The sequence below is a fragment of the Lepidochelys kempii genome, chromosome 1 (assembly GCF_965140265.1).
Source record: "Lepidochelys kempii isolate rLepKem1 chromosome 1, rLepKem1.hap2, whole genome shotgun sequence".
NCBI lineage: Eukaryota > Metazoa > Chordata > Testudines > Cheloniidae > Lepidochelys > Lepidochelys kempii.
Window position 1 is genome coordinate 45,586,741 of NC_133256.1, and position 17,869 is coordinate 45,604,609.

Sequence of the window (17,869 nt, forward strand, 5' to 3'; positions counted from 1 at the left end):
TTGGCACACCTGAGGTTTGGGTCCGCTGTCTCCATTTCTGTGCTTAGTCCACTGGATCCCTGTTTCCATGAATTCATTCTTTTAAAGGCAGAATCTCTTCCTGTTCCTCCTCCCCCTTTTCCAATCTCTAGCTACATGGATTCTGAATCAGACTTCGGAAAGCCACTGACCTGTGAGTTTGATTACCTGTGTGCCAGATGGCATAGAGAGTAGTGTATTCAGAGAAGAAGACTAACTTAAATCCATACTCACAAAACAGTTTCACAGCAAGTGAGCGAATATACCTGACAGTCACCCTAATTCTTGTTTAGCTTTTCTAGAAGGATATGGCATTTGTCTGACAGAACATGCCTTTCCTTTGATTCTGTGCCCGTCTTGGCTTGTATGTAGCTGGAGGGTGTACAGAATACTGACAAGGGGCACAGGTTTGTTAATGAGAGGAGGACCATTGGGCCCAGTCCTGCACTGCACTGACACCTCCTGTGAGGTGTTGAATGCTCTAAACTATCATTGCATCAGCAAGGTGCTCGCCACCACGCAGGACACACTTCGGGTATGTCTACACTGCGATGAAAACCCTGTGGCTGGCCTGTGCCAGCTGACCTGGGCTTGCGGGGCTCTAGCTAAGGGGCTGTTTAACTGCAGTGTAGACGTTCAGGCTTTGGGGCTGGAAGCTGGGCTCTAGGATCCTGCAAAGGGGGAGGGTTCAGTGCTTGGACTCCAGCCCAAGCGTCTACACCGCTGTTAAAAAGGCTCCTTAGCCCGAGCCCCACAAGCCTGCGTCAGCTCCTTGAAGGATTAAGCCCAAAGGAGTAACTTGTGCTTTGATGTGGCAGCACTTTTTACAGGTAAATTCACTAGAAAGCTTGTGTGAATGCAGCAGGCTATTTTTTTAGTCGAGTTCCAGGAGCCGTCAAAACATGAGAGGTTGTGTCCATGCATATACAGTAACGGGTTATGGTCTTTGTTTTTATATTTCATCTTGTAGGACACCCTAAACAAAGGGCAGCTGTTCCAAGGAATGGATTTTCCACCAAGGCAGATCTGCAGACTCGAGAGGCCGAACGGCAGTTCATGCAGCAGCTGAAGGAAAAGTGTGACAAGCAGTCCAGGCAATTCAGCTGTATTCAAGAGGAACTTAAAAGGGCCAGTCGTGGCTTCGAGGTCTTCGCTGTAACAACACAGCATTTCTTTCGGAAGGTAAGTGCACCCCATTAGCAGCATTCGTGAGGGTGTTTAATGCTGTGTCATAATGCTAGTCATCTATGCGAGCTACTCATTACTCCAGCCCAATTTTAACTCTGTTCTTGGGAGCCAAGTGTATAATTTCATTGTAATGGTTGCTATGAGAAGGGTATTATAATTAGATACTATGTAGCTGGGAATCGAAGATCGGTGCATTGAGCTAGAGGAGAGTGCTGTAACTGATGCCTTTGTAATGAAGGTGGAGGGGTTTTAGAATAGATTTAAGGATGTAAGACATGCAGAAACAAAAGGTGCCAGCCATCTTTACATTAGCGCTGGAATGGACAACTTCACTAAAATTGTGAAAGCTGCAACAAAGGTGCAAACTGGTCATAGACTTAATCTCTCAAAGTGTGGCAGAGGGAGGAAAAGAGACTTTCCTAGTATACCTGTACACTTCCCATTCACCACAGGCTGGGTAATGCTGACTTGTCATCCAAATTACAGTGATCACTCTTATAAACCTGTCAGTTCCCTTTGATACATGAAATAACGATACCTCAGTATTTGCAGTATCCCTTATAGCAGGAACAGAATAATTAGAAAAGCATATCTGTTTACCAAATCCAGGACAACAATGGGAAGGTTTAAAGGGAAACCACGGTATTCTTGAAGGGTTTTAACTATCACTTTCCTCTAAAGCCGCTTGCTGTGGGATGTGGGGCCAGATTCACCAGTCTGTTCTGTTTGCTTTGTACCCCTCCAGGTGAAGCCAGGTTTGTGACTGCTTTGCGTTGCTGGGGCAGTGCAAAGCAGACAGAGGTCTCAGTAGATCTGGCTCGGGATTTCTGTAACATCCCAGAACTGTCAGTTTGTCTCTAAGTTTGGAACAGCGAATACTAAACTTTGGGCACGGAGTGGAGAAAAAAAGAGCCCAGCTTTAAACCTTCTAAAACAATTCTGAAACGCTTTACATGCTTTTTTTTATGTTTGGTTTGTGGTTTTGATGGGGCAGGAGAGAGCTGCCTTAGAGGGGGCACCAGAAGTTCTGTCTTGTTCCCAAGTAGGAGTTGATCTAGCTAGCTGGCTGGGGAGTCTGAATGAGGGGAAAAAAATTGGGTGATGGGAGGATTTTGTGAAACACTAAATATTTAAAATATTTTTCTGAGGGTTTCTTTTTCCTTTATTTTTTTTTCCAGCCTTGAGACTTCTGGGCATTTTTGAAGCTCTTTTCTGAGCTGACTGTGGAGTGTTCTTGATTAAAAGCAGAGGGAAATACAAAAAAGTACAGAAGTCCCTGCACAGGCAAAATGGTTGAGGGTTGAGTTAAAAGGCAATATGGCAGGGGAATAGTCCTAATTAAGGAGAGAGACATGGCTTTGTTCCTGAAGAATTTAGCTTTAATTTGTACAAGCAATGAGTGCTTGAAAATTCCATGGTCTGCATGCATGGTGATGTCTTGCTAAGCTCGCAGAGGTCCTGATCCAACACCCATTGACATTAGTGGGAATCTAAATGTGCATGTAAGGAATAATGTGCTGCATACAAGTAAAATGCTAACTTTTCTGCTGTGCCTCAGAGTTGCTCCCATCTGCTTCAGATAAATGTCCAGATTTTGGGGGAAAGCCAGGATCTTATAAAAGATCCTCTCCCCCTCCCTCCTGTTGCTCTGTTCCCAGCCAAAATGCTCCCTTGAGGTTGAGGAAAATACACAGGCCTGGGAGCCAGTTCCTGAGTTCCAGTCTCACCTCTTTCATGAACAAACATTCTGGAGGGCTTGACTGTGCACCTGTTACTCAAGTTGAGTAGTAGTCACCCTTGGGAGTAGTCCCATTCAGTTCAATGGTACTAACTGCACAATTGCTGCAGTTTTCACACAGCCCTGCATTGGGGATGGTATAGAACTGCACCCCCTCACAGGTGGGAAGCACCAGAATAGATCATGTGTGAGGAGGCACCCTACAAATTCCCCAATGCACTAGTCCTATCCTACAGGACAGTAGAGAGGACAGGGCCATGGTCACTTCCTCCCTATCTTTGAGTAATTTGCTCAGTGAAGGGATGAGCAGTCCCTGCTTACGGTGATGGCTATTGTGATTAAGCATTTGTGCAGCCATGCAAAGGGAGAGGCAAGTTTTCTTGCATGCTTTCACACTAACATTTGTGCAGATTTACCCTTACCAAGGTAAAGATCTTCTTCAGACAAAAACTATACAGTTAATTAAGTTACATGGCAGTATTCAATTTCTCCTTTAGATAAAGACTGTATTGCAGTGTGTACACCAACAGGGATAGAGTTAAGGTTACATGTGCAACCTTAACTTTAGTATGTCCTACCTTTTAAGTGACTAACTTTGCAACCTTAAAGTTTCATGAGTTTTTTCCATTTAATCTATACTAATATGTCTTGACAGCCATTCTGAGAGAAATTTGACTGTTCAATGATATCTCAGAACGAATGTTCCTTTCTCCTCCTCCACTGAACAAATCCTTTTAAAAAAAAAAGATTAAAAACTGTTGTAAAACCAATAAGTACCAAGGAATTTGAAATACAAAGTAATGCTTACTACCCATCAAATTGCAACTAAAACAGACTGCCACCTTGTTATCTAGAAGGATAGATAACAAATGAGGTGCTGACTCAGAGTCAGAAAGCAAAGGAAAATGAAAGCAGTGGTTCTTACACAGGCCATTAGCCAGTTATGAAGGGTAATGATTGGTATGCCTGTGGACAGCTATATTTTAATTAATAATTAATTAGCAGATTAATTAGCTAGGGTCAAATTTTGCCTTCAGATATATATGCATAACTCCTATTGACTTCAGTGGGAATTTCAGACTTATCTGAAACAGGATAGTTCTTGCTTAATGTTTCACATTCATAATGCTTAATTCTGTCCTCAGCTTATGTGCTGAAGATACCAATTGTGATGGTATATTACGTGAAGTGTGGAAACTGTCCACGAGGAATTGAACTAAGATTATCCAGTCATTTCACACAATGCAATATAAACAGCCTTCTGTGACTTTGGTCACTACTGACCTCCACCAGCTAGTTTAGCCTGATAATCCAAGAAATTTCTGGCCCAATTTCAAGCCGTGTGTTAAAGCCAAAGGATTTTCTTGTGTTGCAGATTGCCTCTTAGAAGTGGCAATAGTGCCATCTACAGGAGAGTAGCCCCAAGTGACATGTTTTGGAAAGGTTTCAGAGTAGCAGCCGTGTTAGTCTGTATCCGCAAAAAGAACAGGAGGACTTGTGGCACCTTAGAGACTAACCAATTTATTTGAGCATAAGCTTTCGTGAGCTACAGCTCACTTCATCGGATGCATGTTTTGGAAAGGAATCCCTTATTTAAATAAAAAGTAGACAAACTATATGTAAATATTTCTGTCGTATTTATAGATAGAGCTTTTTCTGCTGAACACTAGCATGGCCACACCACCCCAGTGCACTGGGCAGCTCTGTGATAATGGCATCAGCTCCTCTTCTGCCAGTTCCAGCTTAGATGTAAGTTTGAAAAACAGTGGAGATACCTTGTTAACAAGCTCCTGATTCTTTGGGTAAATGAGGAGCCTATGTAAGTAGGTACAGAGTTTCCCAACCTTTCTCAAATAAAATTGTTGCAAGAAATTGCTCTTTATATAATGTGTAGGGATGTTGTTATTGGAACTTTCATTTCACTGAGGATCTGATATTTCTTTTATTCCAATTAGGAACGAAACATGAACATTTTGAAATTGACTGAAAGAAAGTTCCAAAAAAAGTTCCATTTCATTTCAATTATGACTTTTAAAAATTGAACATTCTGTCATAATATACACTATAATACAAAATAAAACCTTTTTAAACAAAGGGTCATTTTGAAAAGAAAAAACTAAGTGTTTTGGAACTTTTCCCCTAAAATAAAATTTCAGCAAAATCAACATGATTTCATGAAGCATTTCAATTTCAGCAGAACTGCATTCTCAGATGGGAAGTGGGTCCATCAAAGATTTTCTAGCCAGCTCTAATTATTATTATTATTATTTATACATTGTCATAAATATTAATGGAGCTTTACAGAGAAATCTTTATACCTAAGGAGGGATATGTGTGCATTTGCAGTACCCTAGGTGTTCCTTGTTGTGCTGACAGGGAAATACAGGGATACTGCAAATACTAATGTAACCATATCAAAGGCAAAATTGGTATATTAATAAGGGTGGCCATTGTTAGAGAATATGTAAAATACTTCATTTACAGATCTTTGAATCAGATAAGTAGTCATAGACAGGAAACTTTCGCTGTGTCCAGAGAAATATAACAAAGCCAAGGAAAGTGCCCCTATCCTCTCCGTTCAAACACTGTTCTCTGTATATGTCTGAAGAGTAGTGGTTTTGTCCTTTGAATGAACCCTATTGCACCAATGTAATGTGTTCTCCCAGGGGGAGCATACAAACCTTGGAACACTACATTCCCCGCAAACAATGTAGAGAAAACCCATGGGAGGGGGCTGAAAGGGAGCAAGTCCCAGGGAGGTTGTACCTGAGATTTCTTCCTTATTGTTCAGATGGAGTTTGCTGTCTTGCAGAACAGGCCATAGGGCCAGACTCCATGGATTCCTCCGGAGCTGCACAAATCTCAGGGGCTTCAGCAGGAGACCAGGGCTTTCTGCATAGAGGCTCCATGCCACAGCAGCAGTCACGGCCACCCTTCTTGGCAGCATGGCTCCAACAGTGCCACATTGCCAGGAACTCCCCTGGCTGCAGTTGCCTCCAGGATCCTCACTTGTTCATTGGCAAATGCTGGCAGCTGAACAGCTCCAGAACCAGGAAACTAGCATTTTGCAACTTAGCTGCATTGTTTCTGCTGGGTATGAGACTCCAGAAGGTGTCATGGAGCATGAGATGACATCACGAGCTGTACTATGAAACAAAACGTTACAGAAGATGAGGTCAGGCCATGAGCAACGTGTGGTGGGGAAGAGGCATGCGGGGTCAAGTGACTCCCCCTCTCCTCCCCAGAGATTTCTGCTTGGCCTGCAGGGTGGAGAGGGAGAGGGGCTCTGTCCTTCTCCTGCTGGGCCCGCCCCCCAGCATGCTCAGCCCCTGTCCCTGGCAGCTGGGCCCAGGTGGGAAGTGGCAGGGGCAGGACAGACACTTCTCACACCGGCCGCTCCAAGAGAGCCTGGCCAGGGAAGTGGCGGCAGGTCGCCCTCCGACCCAGCTCAACTGCCAGGGACAGGGGCTGAGCGACCCAGGGTCCCCTCTCCCACTCTCCCCTTCCCGGCACATTTCCAGATTGCTCTGCCCCTGTCCCCAGCAGCCAGGCCTGGGTGTGGGGACAGCCCCCCACCTCCTCCCCAGCCAGGCTGTCTCAGACAGCTTGCACTGCACTGAGCAGCGACCCGAAGCATCCAGCTTCAGCCATGTGAGAAGCAGCCTCATCACGCTCTCCACCCAGGCCTGGCTGCCAGGGAGAGCGGCTGAACATGCCAGAGGTGCAGCGGGGGAAGGACAGAGCCCTCCCCCACATAGATAAAGTGGGGCGACAGAGCACCGTAGCTCCGGACTAGGCACAGGGTCGGGGGAAGGTTGCTGGGCAGAGGAGACGTGGGGCAGTCACATGTCCTCCCCTTTAGATTATGCCATACACACACACCCCAGAATGGAGAGGCACAAGACATCTATGGGTCAGGCATAGAAATCTAAACACAGTATGTCCATCGTTTTTACTGCAGTAAAGTCTCCAGAGCTTCCCAGGGTTAGTATTCCAGAAGAAGAGGGATTTCTTGTGGATCAAATGTGAAAAATGCTTCTTTCCATCCTGCCCTTTATATCTGCCTCCTGTTTTCCATTCACAACCATTCTGCATCTCCACATTGGAGTCTCTCCTTCACACCCTCTTCCTTTCCATCCCTGCTGATCTCTCACCCATTGCTGTTCATATTATTTCCATCCAATTTAGACGTTAGTGCCGTGGGCCATAACTAACCTATGCATTTTGTAAAATGCTGCACGTCGGTGGCACTGTGTAAGTAACAAATAGTGAGTATTGCACATTGCTAGGTAACCGCTGTGACGAATAGGAACTCTGGGTTTGAGGGGCAGGGGGAGGCTTGGGAAGCGTACACAATATTTCCTACTTTCCGAGCCAGATTTGTAAAGGTGGCTGTCCAAGCTCAGGTTTCAGAGTAGCAGCCGTGTTAGTCTGTATCCGCAAAAAGAAAAGGAGTACTTGTGGCACCTTAGAGACTTTTTGTCCAAGCTCAGTGTGCGCAAATGTGGACAGCGTAGAGCTTGTGCTCTTAGGAAAAACAAGTCAGGGAGAGAACGAAATTCCTAACCCAACTCTCTCACACCTGTATTCCCTGGTTCTCCTCTCTTTTTCCTCTCCCCAGCCCTGAACATCTGGCCGCCCATTGCTTGATGAAGATAATTAGTCTTCAATTAACACCAGATACATTTTTTTACCTGTTCCACTTGCAAATCCCTAGGCCTCCAAACTTGTCTAATTAGCATGTTCAGAGGCATCTCCTTCTGGCACAGAGCAAGAAAGCAGCCTTTCATTAAGCAATTAACTCTTCATCTGCCACTTTTCTAGGTATGTCTCAGTCTGAATGAGACCAAACAGACCCGAGTACTTGTCATTAAGTGCAGTTCTGTTCAGGGCCTCGGCATACTTACCATTTGAGATAGGGAAATCAGTTTGATGCTGCCTACTTCATGCTCTCTTTAAATGCCATTGCTGCTGGGCCCTCCTCACACCTGTAGCTAGTGATAAGTCCTTCCTTCTTCCTATTGCCTCCTGGTGGGTGACTCTGGTGAGAGGAGGGGCTTTTCTACCTCTGCTGCCACAGAGGACATAGTAGGTCCTGCTGGAATAGTTCTTCTGTGGAGAGTGAGAGGGCAGAACAGAGGAATAGTTTTCTGCCTCCATTTCTTTCTTCATTTCCATTTCTGGTACATGTTTTTCTTTCCCCTTTGCTCTGCTGCTCAGTGTAGCAGGACCTCTCTTGCTGACAGACATATTTTAGAGCTAAACTAGGGAGAAGGAGCGGGGCCCATTAGGCTGAAGATGACTCCTGTTTCTCTGCTATTGAAAGGAGGAAAACACTATTTAGTTCTCTTGGCAATTAGGGGGAGTTCTCTGTACTGTGGCAGTGAGGTTCCCCAACATCATAACTGCAGTGACGGGGAAGAGGACATGCTCGCCACATTCTTGGATGATGGTGGACAGAAGTCACCACCCCATTTCCGCTTCCATGTCCCCTCTGACAGATTCCATGGGCTATATGTCCCCAGTGAAGAGATATAGATAGACCCAGGACAGGCAGTTGTGCAGCTCACAGGGTGAGACTATGTATCTGTGTTCACCTCTCTGTGAGCCCCTTTCACCAGAGTTTGTCAGATTTAGTTTAGGGGGGATGAACCTTCTTCAGGTCAGCTGATCTCCTGAAGAAAACCACGTGCCATGAAGGCAGTATCCAGGGCCACAGCCAAAATTTACAGGGCCTGGTGAGTCCACCCTGCCCCTCCAGTGACTGCATTGTCATCATCTTCTGCAACTTTATACCCTCCCACCAGAGGGCTCACCTCCATCTCCTCTCTACCTTGCCCCAGTGTTCTTATATCCCTGCATTACCCACCCAGCAACCCCCACTTTGCTCCAGCCAGCCCACCCACATGTAGACTTACTTTTCTTTCTTCATATACATTGATAATTACATTAAAAAATAACTATATTCAAAGAACACTACAGTTGCAAAGTCAAGCACTCATAAGTTAGGAAATGCAAGAATAGTTCATCCCCCTCTGTGTGTATGAATTATGATATAACCTTTAATTACGTGGTAACATGCCATTTTTGCACAGCACTCTTGCTTTATTCGGTGAATGGCAGTGGTCCAGTCCTTCCCTTTGTGATAAAAAAAAATACAAGTAAAAATCCAAAAACAAAAGATCCTTCTACCCTGTCTTGGGCTGTTCCTTTTACCTCTCCTTTAGTCTCAGTCTTCAGCCCCACTCTGGGCTCAAAAGTATTTAGATCAGATTTCTGTGCTCCTGGCTTGGGGCTGTTATGGGAACCCACTTGCATTTGGTGCTCTGGGGTCTGGCCCAGGGATGATATATTGAGCAGGTGGGTCTGGTCCTTCAAGATGTGCTGCTGTTTCCCTGGGCCACTTGCTACCTCTGAGCCCCATGTGCTGCTTCCCTGTAGCAAGTGCTTAAATACAGCTTCTCCTCTGATTCTTAGTCCTGTGACTTCTCCCTAGGTCCTCCCAGCTCTTTTCTCTGGTGGAACATTGACCCTCAGGACTTCTTCTCCACGCCTTGTCCCCTTTCTGGGGCCCAGGATTAATTCTGTCCCTGTGGTCGTCTTCAGTCTGCCTCACCCAGGCCCTTCCCAAAGAGAGGGAACTCCCTACCTCCTCTCTCCTGGGTTTCTCTGCTCTCTCTTTTTCAATAGCTCTTGGAGCACTGGGGAAGACAGGAAGAACGCCAATGTTGTGACAATTTTTTAAAAACGGAAAAGAGATGACCTGGGTAATTATAGGCCTGTCAGCCTGACATCAATCCCCGGCAAAATAATGGAGCAGCTGATATGAGACTTGATTAATAAAGTGTTAAAGGAGGATGATATAATTAATGCCAATCAACATGGGTTTATGGAAAATAGATCCTGGCAAACTAACTTGATATCTTTTTTTGATGAGATTACAAGTTTGGTTGCTAAAGGTAAGAGCGTTGATATAATATACTTACGTAAACTTCTGTAAAGTGTTTGACTTGGTACCACATGGCATTTTGATTAAAAAACTAGAACAATATAAAATTAACACAGCACTTATTAAATGGATTAAAAACTGGCTAACTGATAGGTCTCAAAATGTAACTAAATGGGAATTGTCGTCAAGTGGGTATGTTTCCAATAGCATCTGACAGGGTTTAGTTCTTGGCCCTATGCAATTTAACATTTATTTCAGGTCTCTGATAAAAAACTTCAAATGACTACGGATAAAGTTTGCAGAGGACACAAAAATTGGGGCAGTGGTAAATAAGGAAGAGGACAGGTCACTCATATAGAGTGATCTGGATTGCCTGGTAAACTGGGCTCAAACAAACAGTATGCATTTTAATGTGCCTAAATGTAAATGTATACATCTAGGAACAAAGAATGTAGGCCATATTTGTAGAATGAGGACTCTATCTGGGAAAGCAGTAAATCTGAAAAGGATTTGGGGGTTGTGGTGGATAAACAGCTGAAAGTGAGCTCCCAGCAGATATTTTGGCCAAAAGAGCTAATGTGATCCTGGGATGCATAAACGGGAATCTCAAGTAGGACTAGAGAGGTTATTTCATCTCCGTATTTGGCACTGGAGCAACTGCTGCTGGAATATTGTGTCCAGTTCTGGTGCCCACTATTCAAGAAGGATGTTGATAAATTGGAGAAGGTTCAGAGACGAGCCACAAGAATAATCAAAGAGCTAGAAAACCTGCCTTTAGTGATGGAAACAAAATGTAACTATTCATGAAATGGTGTTGGATTGGAAGGAGGTCTCAAGTGGGGTTCCACAGGGTTTTGTTCTGGGTCCAGTGTTATTTAACATCTGTATTAATGACCTGGCTGTAGAGCACACTGATCAAGTTTACAGATGACACAAAGGTGGTGGGGGGGTTGCCAATACTTTTGAAGACAGAGCTAATATTCAGAGGGATCTTGATAAATTGGAGAACTGAGTTATAGACAACAAAAAGAAATTCAACAAAGACAAATGCAGGGTGCAATATTTAGGGAAGAAAAAACAAATGCACAAACAGAATGGGGGTTAACCGGCTTGGCAGTAGCACTGCTGAAAAGGATCTGGGAGTTGTGGTGGATCACAACCTCAACATGAGTCACCAATGCGATGTTGTTGCAAAAAAAGCAAATTCAATTTTAGGTGGCATTAACAGGGGCATAGCATGCAAGTCATGGAAGGTGATAGTACCACTCTGGTACTGTTTCCAGTTTTGGTCACCAATGTATAGAAAAGATGTAGAGAAACTGGAAAATATTCAGAGGCAAGTGACAAAGACGATCAAAGGGACGGAATGAAAGCCATATGAGCAAAGGCTGAAGGAACAGGTATGTTTAGTCTGGAAAAGAGGAGATTAAGGGGGCGGGGGGGTCATGATAGCTGTCTTCAGATACTTGAAAGGCTGCTGCAAAAAAAGATGGAGAAAAGTTGTTCTTTTTTGTCAGAGAGGACAGGACAAGAGGCAGTGGGTTCAAACTGCAGCATAGCAGATTTAGATTAAATCTCAAGAAAAACTTCCTAAGAACTAAGAACAGCAGGGCAAAGGAACAGACTGTCTCGAGAGGTTGTGGAAGCTCCTTCACTGTAGGTTTTAAAAAAAAAAAGCTGGAAAACCATCTGTCTTGGATGGTTTAGATACAACAAATACTGTATCTTGGTAGGTGGTTAGACTAGAGGGATGACACTTGCAGTCCCTTCTCACCCTATGTTTCTATAGACACAAAGAGCTCAATATATTTAGATTAACAAAGAGAAGGTTAAGAGGTATTTGATTAGTCTTTAAATATCTACATGAGGAGCAAATATTTATTAATGAGCTCTTCAGTCTAGCAAAGAAAGGTGTAATGTGATCGAACAGCTGGAAGTTGAAGCTAGATGCATTCAGGAAGCTAGATAAATTCAGAATGGAAATAAGGCATAGATTTTTGACAGTGAAGGTAATTAACCACTGGAACAATTTACCAAGGGTCATGGTGGATTCTCCATCGCTGACATTTTTAAATCAAGATTGGATATGCTCTAGGAGTTATTCTGGGGAGTGTTATGCAGGAGGTCAGACTACATGATAACAATGGTCCCTTCTGGGTTTGGAATCTCTGACTCTAGCCCCAGAGAGTGACTGCAGACTCCTTCCCTACATCCCTCTTCTGCTCTCAACTCCCTCTGTTTATAGTCCTCTCCCAGCCCCTCTCTAGCTGGGCTTCATCCTCAGTTAAACATGGCTCTCCCTCCAGGTGCAGCCTGGTATGTTAATTGATCTCCTTATTAACCCTTTTGGAGCCTATGTGGGGGACACATCACATGACAGGGTCCCACAGCCAACAGCCTCCTTCACGGCACAACTCTGATTCAACCTGTGCACTGAGTGAAGTAGGAGTCCCATGGGAAAAAATGTATATGATCACATTATTAAAGACCATCATAATGCATAAACACAAGGACAACAAATTAAAATTTGCACAGGCAACTTTAATTCTGACACTACACAACCTTTGAGTACTTGATTTTGCAACTTTACATTCTGTTAAGTTGTTTTTGTATGTACTTTCCTACGTTTATTTTAAAAAATAATTTAAAATAGAAAATCAATCTTTTGGAACCATACTGACCTCCAGCTTGGATCATCATCAGGGCTTAGCCTTTAGATCCAAAGCACAGAGCTCTACCACTTGAACTAACAGTAACAGGTAGCCAGTAGTAGGCTGTTATCCTCTATATGGACCAGTCACTAGATGGAGGATGAGACACACCTTGCAAATGGGTTTCACATCTATTTACTGATAGCACAGAAATGAAAAGCCCTGGGTTCAATTCCAAGTTCTTTAGGGAAGTCTGTACTTGTGGTATAGGCTCTTCTGCCCCAAGCCTGTGTCTGTCCCCCAGCTGTTCCTATCCAACCCACCTCCTCTGGCTACTGCAACCCCTTCTTCCCCTCCCCCACTCCATTTCTCACTCCTTTGCATTTCAGTATAGCATCTTCCTCCTCCCCAACACTGTCTGGGCCCCAAAAGTAGGAGCACTGAGAGCACAAGGGAAACCGTCTCTCTGCAGCCAGTTCCAATGCCCAGCATCACAGTAGCCCCTGGCAACTGGGTGAACAATTGCAGAGAAAGTTCAGATCAGCCCCTACAGCCCAGGATGGGGCATGCTCAGTCAACGTGGTGGCCACCTGGGCGCAGTTAGTGGTTGTGAGGGGCTGGAATCATAGAATCATAGGATATCAGGGTTGGAAGGGACCTCAGGAGGTCATCTAGTCCAACCCCCTGCTCAAAAGCAGGACCCATCACCAATTAAATCATCCCAGCCAGGGCTTTGTCAAGCCTGACCTTAAAAACTTCTAAGGAAGGAGATTCCACCACCTCCCTAGGCAACGCATTCCAGTGTTTCACCACCCTCCTAGTGAAAAAGTTTTTCCTAATATCCAACCTAAACCTCCCCCACTGCAACTTGAGACCATTACTCCTTGTCCTGTCCTCTTCCACCACTGAGAATAGTCTAGAACCATCCTCTCTGGAACTACCTCTCAGGTAGTTAAAAGCAGCTATCAAATCCCCCCTCATTCTTCTCTTCTGCAGACTAAAAAGCAAATCTAAATCCAGCAAAGTAACAGCTCCTGGATGTCTCATAATAGGATGTAATCATAGAATCTCACAGTTGGAAGGGACCTCAGGAGGTCATCTTAGTCCAACCTGCTGCTCAAAGCAGGACCAATCCCCATTTTGGCCCCAGATCCCTAAATGGGCCCCTCAAGGATTGAACTCACAACCCTAGGTTTAGCAGGCCAATGCTCAAACCCCTGAGCTATCCCTCCCCCATGTATGCTCAGGGCCAATGGAATCTTCAGCGAATTTAGCTGCCAAACGCTAACCTCTCTACTGATCATGCGCAACCTGCCATTTTTCTGAGGCTTTTAGCCTGGACAAATTTGAATGAATTTTCATGACAGTGACAACAGGCACATCCTTAACACAATTCCTGAAAAATCATTTAGAGCCTGCTCCAGCTCCCAATTAAAGTCAATGGAAAGACTCCCATTGACTTCAGAGGGCTTTGGGTCAGCCCTTTGCTGCGTTAGTGCCACGTCTTTTATGTCAGAAATATCACGGTAACTTCTGTTGTGCATATAAACACATGCCATGTTACAGTCTCTAATTGAAATGAGGCTTTAAAAAGTCCTTCACAGATAATGTGCACATCCAGCCTTGAGTCCCGTGGTAGAGCAATTGTGTAAATATGATATGCATTAAATATACATATAACATCAGTCTCTATTCACCAGATAAATGGCAATGATTACACAATAGTTGTTCTCGTCTATTGAATTAATAATCTATGGATTTTAAATTGCCTTAATGCCAACTGTAACATTAGACCTCATCAGCTAACCACCTTTACTATAAAGTGCTCCATTCCAGACTGTGCAAACATCAGCACTTTACTAATGGCATTGACCTAGTACCCATCTCCCACACTTAGCAGTAAAATGCATTAACTGGAGCTGGGCAAAACCTGCAAAAACACTTTCTACCCATGTTCCTTCAGATCTTTAAAAGAACTGGCTCTGGCTGGGTCTGCCCCACTCTTGTGTTTGTTTCCCACACCTACTGTAGCAAACGAGTTTTCGGGCAGGAATATATGGGGAAATGAAATAATTTTATATTAACCCATTATTCACACCCGAAACCTAAGTCTAAGAATTATATTCACCCGATCAGGGAACACAAACATACCATATGAATTACATGTCCAATAAAAAGAGATTGAATTTCTGATATTGAATGTTCACAGTGGGACTGCATGCTAGCATTTTTGGCTAAATGAACTGTTGTTGAAATGTTTTGAGGAGACACATCTGTTTTGATGAAGTTTTTATTGGGGGTGTTGGGAAAGGAAGACTCGGGCTTTATAGTATTGCTGGGTGGTTAGGGCACTGCTCAGAGAAGTAGGAACCCCAGGTTCAAGTTCCTGATTCAGATGTATCTGGAATGGAAAACCTCTGTCTTGAGTAAGGCAGAGCAGAGTCTTGAACCTGGGTCTCTCACATTCCAGGCCAGTGCCCTGAGCACCCAGATACATACACCCCTGAATCATAAAGTTCAGGTTTTGATCTGAAAATGGGCATTTCTGCACAATTGCATTTTCCTGAAAACATTCAATAGGTTTTGATTTGGTTCCAGTGCAGAACACAACCAAATTTTGAAACCTTGACAGTTACCAAGAAACAGAATTGTCATTCTCCAGTCGGCTCTGCGGCTCACATACAAACTACCAAAAATGATTTCGTGAAAAATTCTGAAAAACAAATGATATCAAGAAAATCATGATTAGCCCTGTGAAAGGGGCAAATAATGTATTTGTTATGGATTCTCCACCAGCAACAACTATCGAGTTATTTGACAACTACTTATGTTATACAATAGGTATTATCTCCAGGGGATAGTTACGATGGCATTGCTGTGGCAGGACTCGGCACAAGAATAACAGAACTATTACACTCTTGTGTATTCAGCCAGGAAACCGCAGCATAGCTCCGGTGCTATGGGAATTTCTCCATGGTCTGGCCTGCCCTCACATATACACTTATCCTTTCCACGTGCTACTCAGGGCAGCTGCCTGACGAGTCATACATGTGCGTATACACGTATCCCCCAGCTCCACCTACCCATGTACTGCTGTCGTGGGCTTTTTTTAAAACGATGCTTTTGCACAAGTGAGAATGGACGTATCCACCTGCCTACAAATGTACCTGTAGCGTTTAGCTTCCTCGCCTCTCACGGTAATGCAGGCTGCCTGTCCCGCCAGTACCGTGGAAGGTGAGCAGGTGGAGGCGGTGATTTTATCAGCAGCGCTTTACAGGTGGGACGCACTGCAGGTGCCCCTGAGGCCACGTAGAGCCGGGTTGCCTCACTGCCACACCTGTCCCCTGTTCGTATCACATCACAACTGACTTCTCAAGGGCGTGCACAGTGACGCTGTGATTGTGGCATTCAGTGCCAGTGCCGTGGTGCTGCCATGCTTATAGTTACTTCTCATGAGGAGTTAGGGGCAGGGAATTCTTTAGTTCCAATTTGTCACCATATTCATGTGTTTGTATGTTGTATCCCCATCCCTTGTGTTTTATCTGTAGATTTTGATTGTAGGTCCCTCCTAGGCAGGGATTATCTCTCTTTCTGTGTCTATACATCACCCAGTGCAATGGGGCCCTGATCCCCACCCCCATAATAGAAATATTTAAAAATAACAAAAGTTGGTTTGTTTAGGGCTTTTTATTGTTACTTTTGTAACATAGCAAGAGGAACAACTTATTACCGATAACAAAGGGTAATGGGACCACAATATTAAGTGTCCATCGAGCCATTTACACTTTCCAACGGCAGAAACAGCAGGCTCAGCACACAATTGCCTTGATTTGTTTTTAACCATCACAAACCAGGAACTTTAGCTTTATTTCAAACATCCGTTTTTACCCACGTGTTTCCCAGTGCAATAACATCACTATAAATAACGTTTGCATGTTTTGTTTAATTTAATTATGTGGAGAAAGGGGTAAACATGCATTCTGGACTGGAATTAGATGAGTTAAAAGAAAAGGAAAAAATATGACTAACTGAGGGCTTGTCTATATGACAGGTTATGTTGCTCACGCTGACCTAAGCGCCGGTGTGGACAGCACTATATAAGCAGGAGAGTTTCTGACTATGTCAGCGGGAGGACCTGAAGGCCGTGGTTACTTGTGTGGCTTGACTGAAATACAGGCAACAAGGGTGGGTGTTGGTGCATGCCGCACATATGAAATATGGAAGTGGCTACATTAAGTGCTGTTTTCCTTTTCTGTCGACAGGGATGTTGTTGGTGTTCATATTAATTTACACCGAATGAATGTGATTAATATTTGACGTCCCACAACATGTTCCTTCTGTAGTGCTGCAGGCCAGCCCCCAGCAACAATTCCTACTGGAATTCCTTCGGAATCACTCAGGTTATAAGATGCCACGGCTGTACACCTCTTTCCCTTTGTTGTGTTTTAAGCACGCAGTGTGTGGCCAGAGCTTTACAGAAATGAGCACTGTAACATTTCATAGGCAATATTCCATAGTGACGGCCTCACTGGAGAGGCATCACTGGAGATACGGTTAGTTTCTGGGGCATTCTAATTGCCTCACTCTGGTTTCACTGGTGGGGAAGTGAAATATTTTCAATGGAATCCTTGGAGGGATTGCCTAAGAAACTGAAGAGGGGGAGCAGCTGTGAATTATATAATATGAAACATGATAACTGAAGGGAAATGAAACAGAAGATATACAGGAAATAAAACAGAAAACCTGTAAACACTGGATGCTGATCTAACAAAATGTGATTGGCTAATGTTGATAGAGGGTATGTTTGCCATAGATATGAAGATCCATATTTTGACACTAACATTAATCGGACAGTGGTGCGATTTCTATAGTGCACTAGTAATGACATAGTCATAGGATGATGATGAGGAAAGGCTAGCAATCTTTATGGAACAAAGATCAAAACTTTAAGGAGCCGTCGTGTTTGAAGCAACGATCAGGATGAGGTGATCCAAGAAGTTCTTGAAGTAAGGACCAAACCCTGCTCACCTGACTGACCTGAGGAGTCCCATTGGCCAGAGAGTAAGGCTGGTCGTGCGGTCAGAGTGCAGACCAGGAGACCCAGGTTCAGTTCCCTGTTCCACCACAGACTTTCTGTGTGACCTTCGGTGAGTCCCTTAGAACATGTCTACATAGCAGTTGGGAGTGTGCTTCCCAGTGCAAATAGAGAGATGTGCTAATTCTGCTCGAGCTAGTGTGCTAAAAATAGCAGCATGGCACAGTCAGCAGCTCGGGCTAGCCACCTGAGTACGTACCCGGTGGGTGGGGCAGGATTGTACTCAACTG

General features: G+C 44.2%; 1 protein-coding gene across 11 annotated transcripts in view; it reads left to right on the top strand.

Moving 5' to 3' along the window:
* Positions 1-17,869, top strand: part of MTUS2 (microtubule associated scaffold protein 2) — a 502,826-nt gene that overhangs the window by 400,300 nt on the left and 84,657 nt on the right. For all 11 annotated transcript variants that reach the window (XR_012158528.1, XM_073340921.1, XM_073340900.1 and 8 more), the window contains one exon: positions 989-1,200. Coding sequence is in view for 10 of the 11 variants with exons in the window: in XM_073340921.1 (XP_073197022.1) it covers positions 989-1,200 (212 nt within the window). In the remaining variant the exon portion in view is untranslated. The remainder of the gene's footprint in view (positions 1-988; positions 1,201-17,869) is intronic.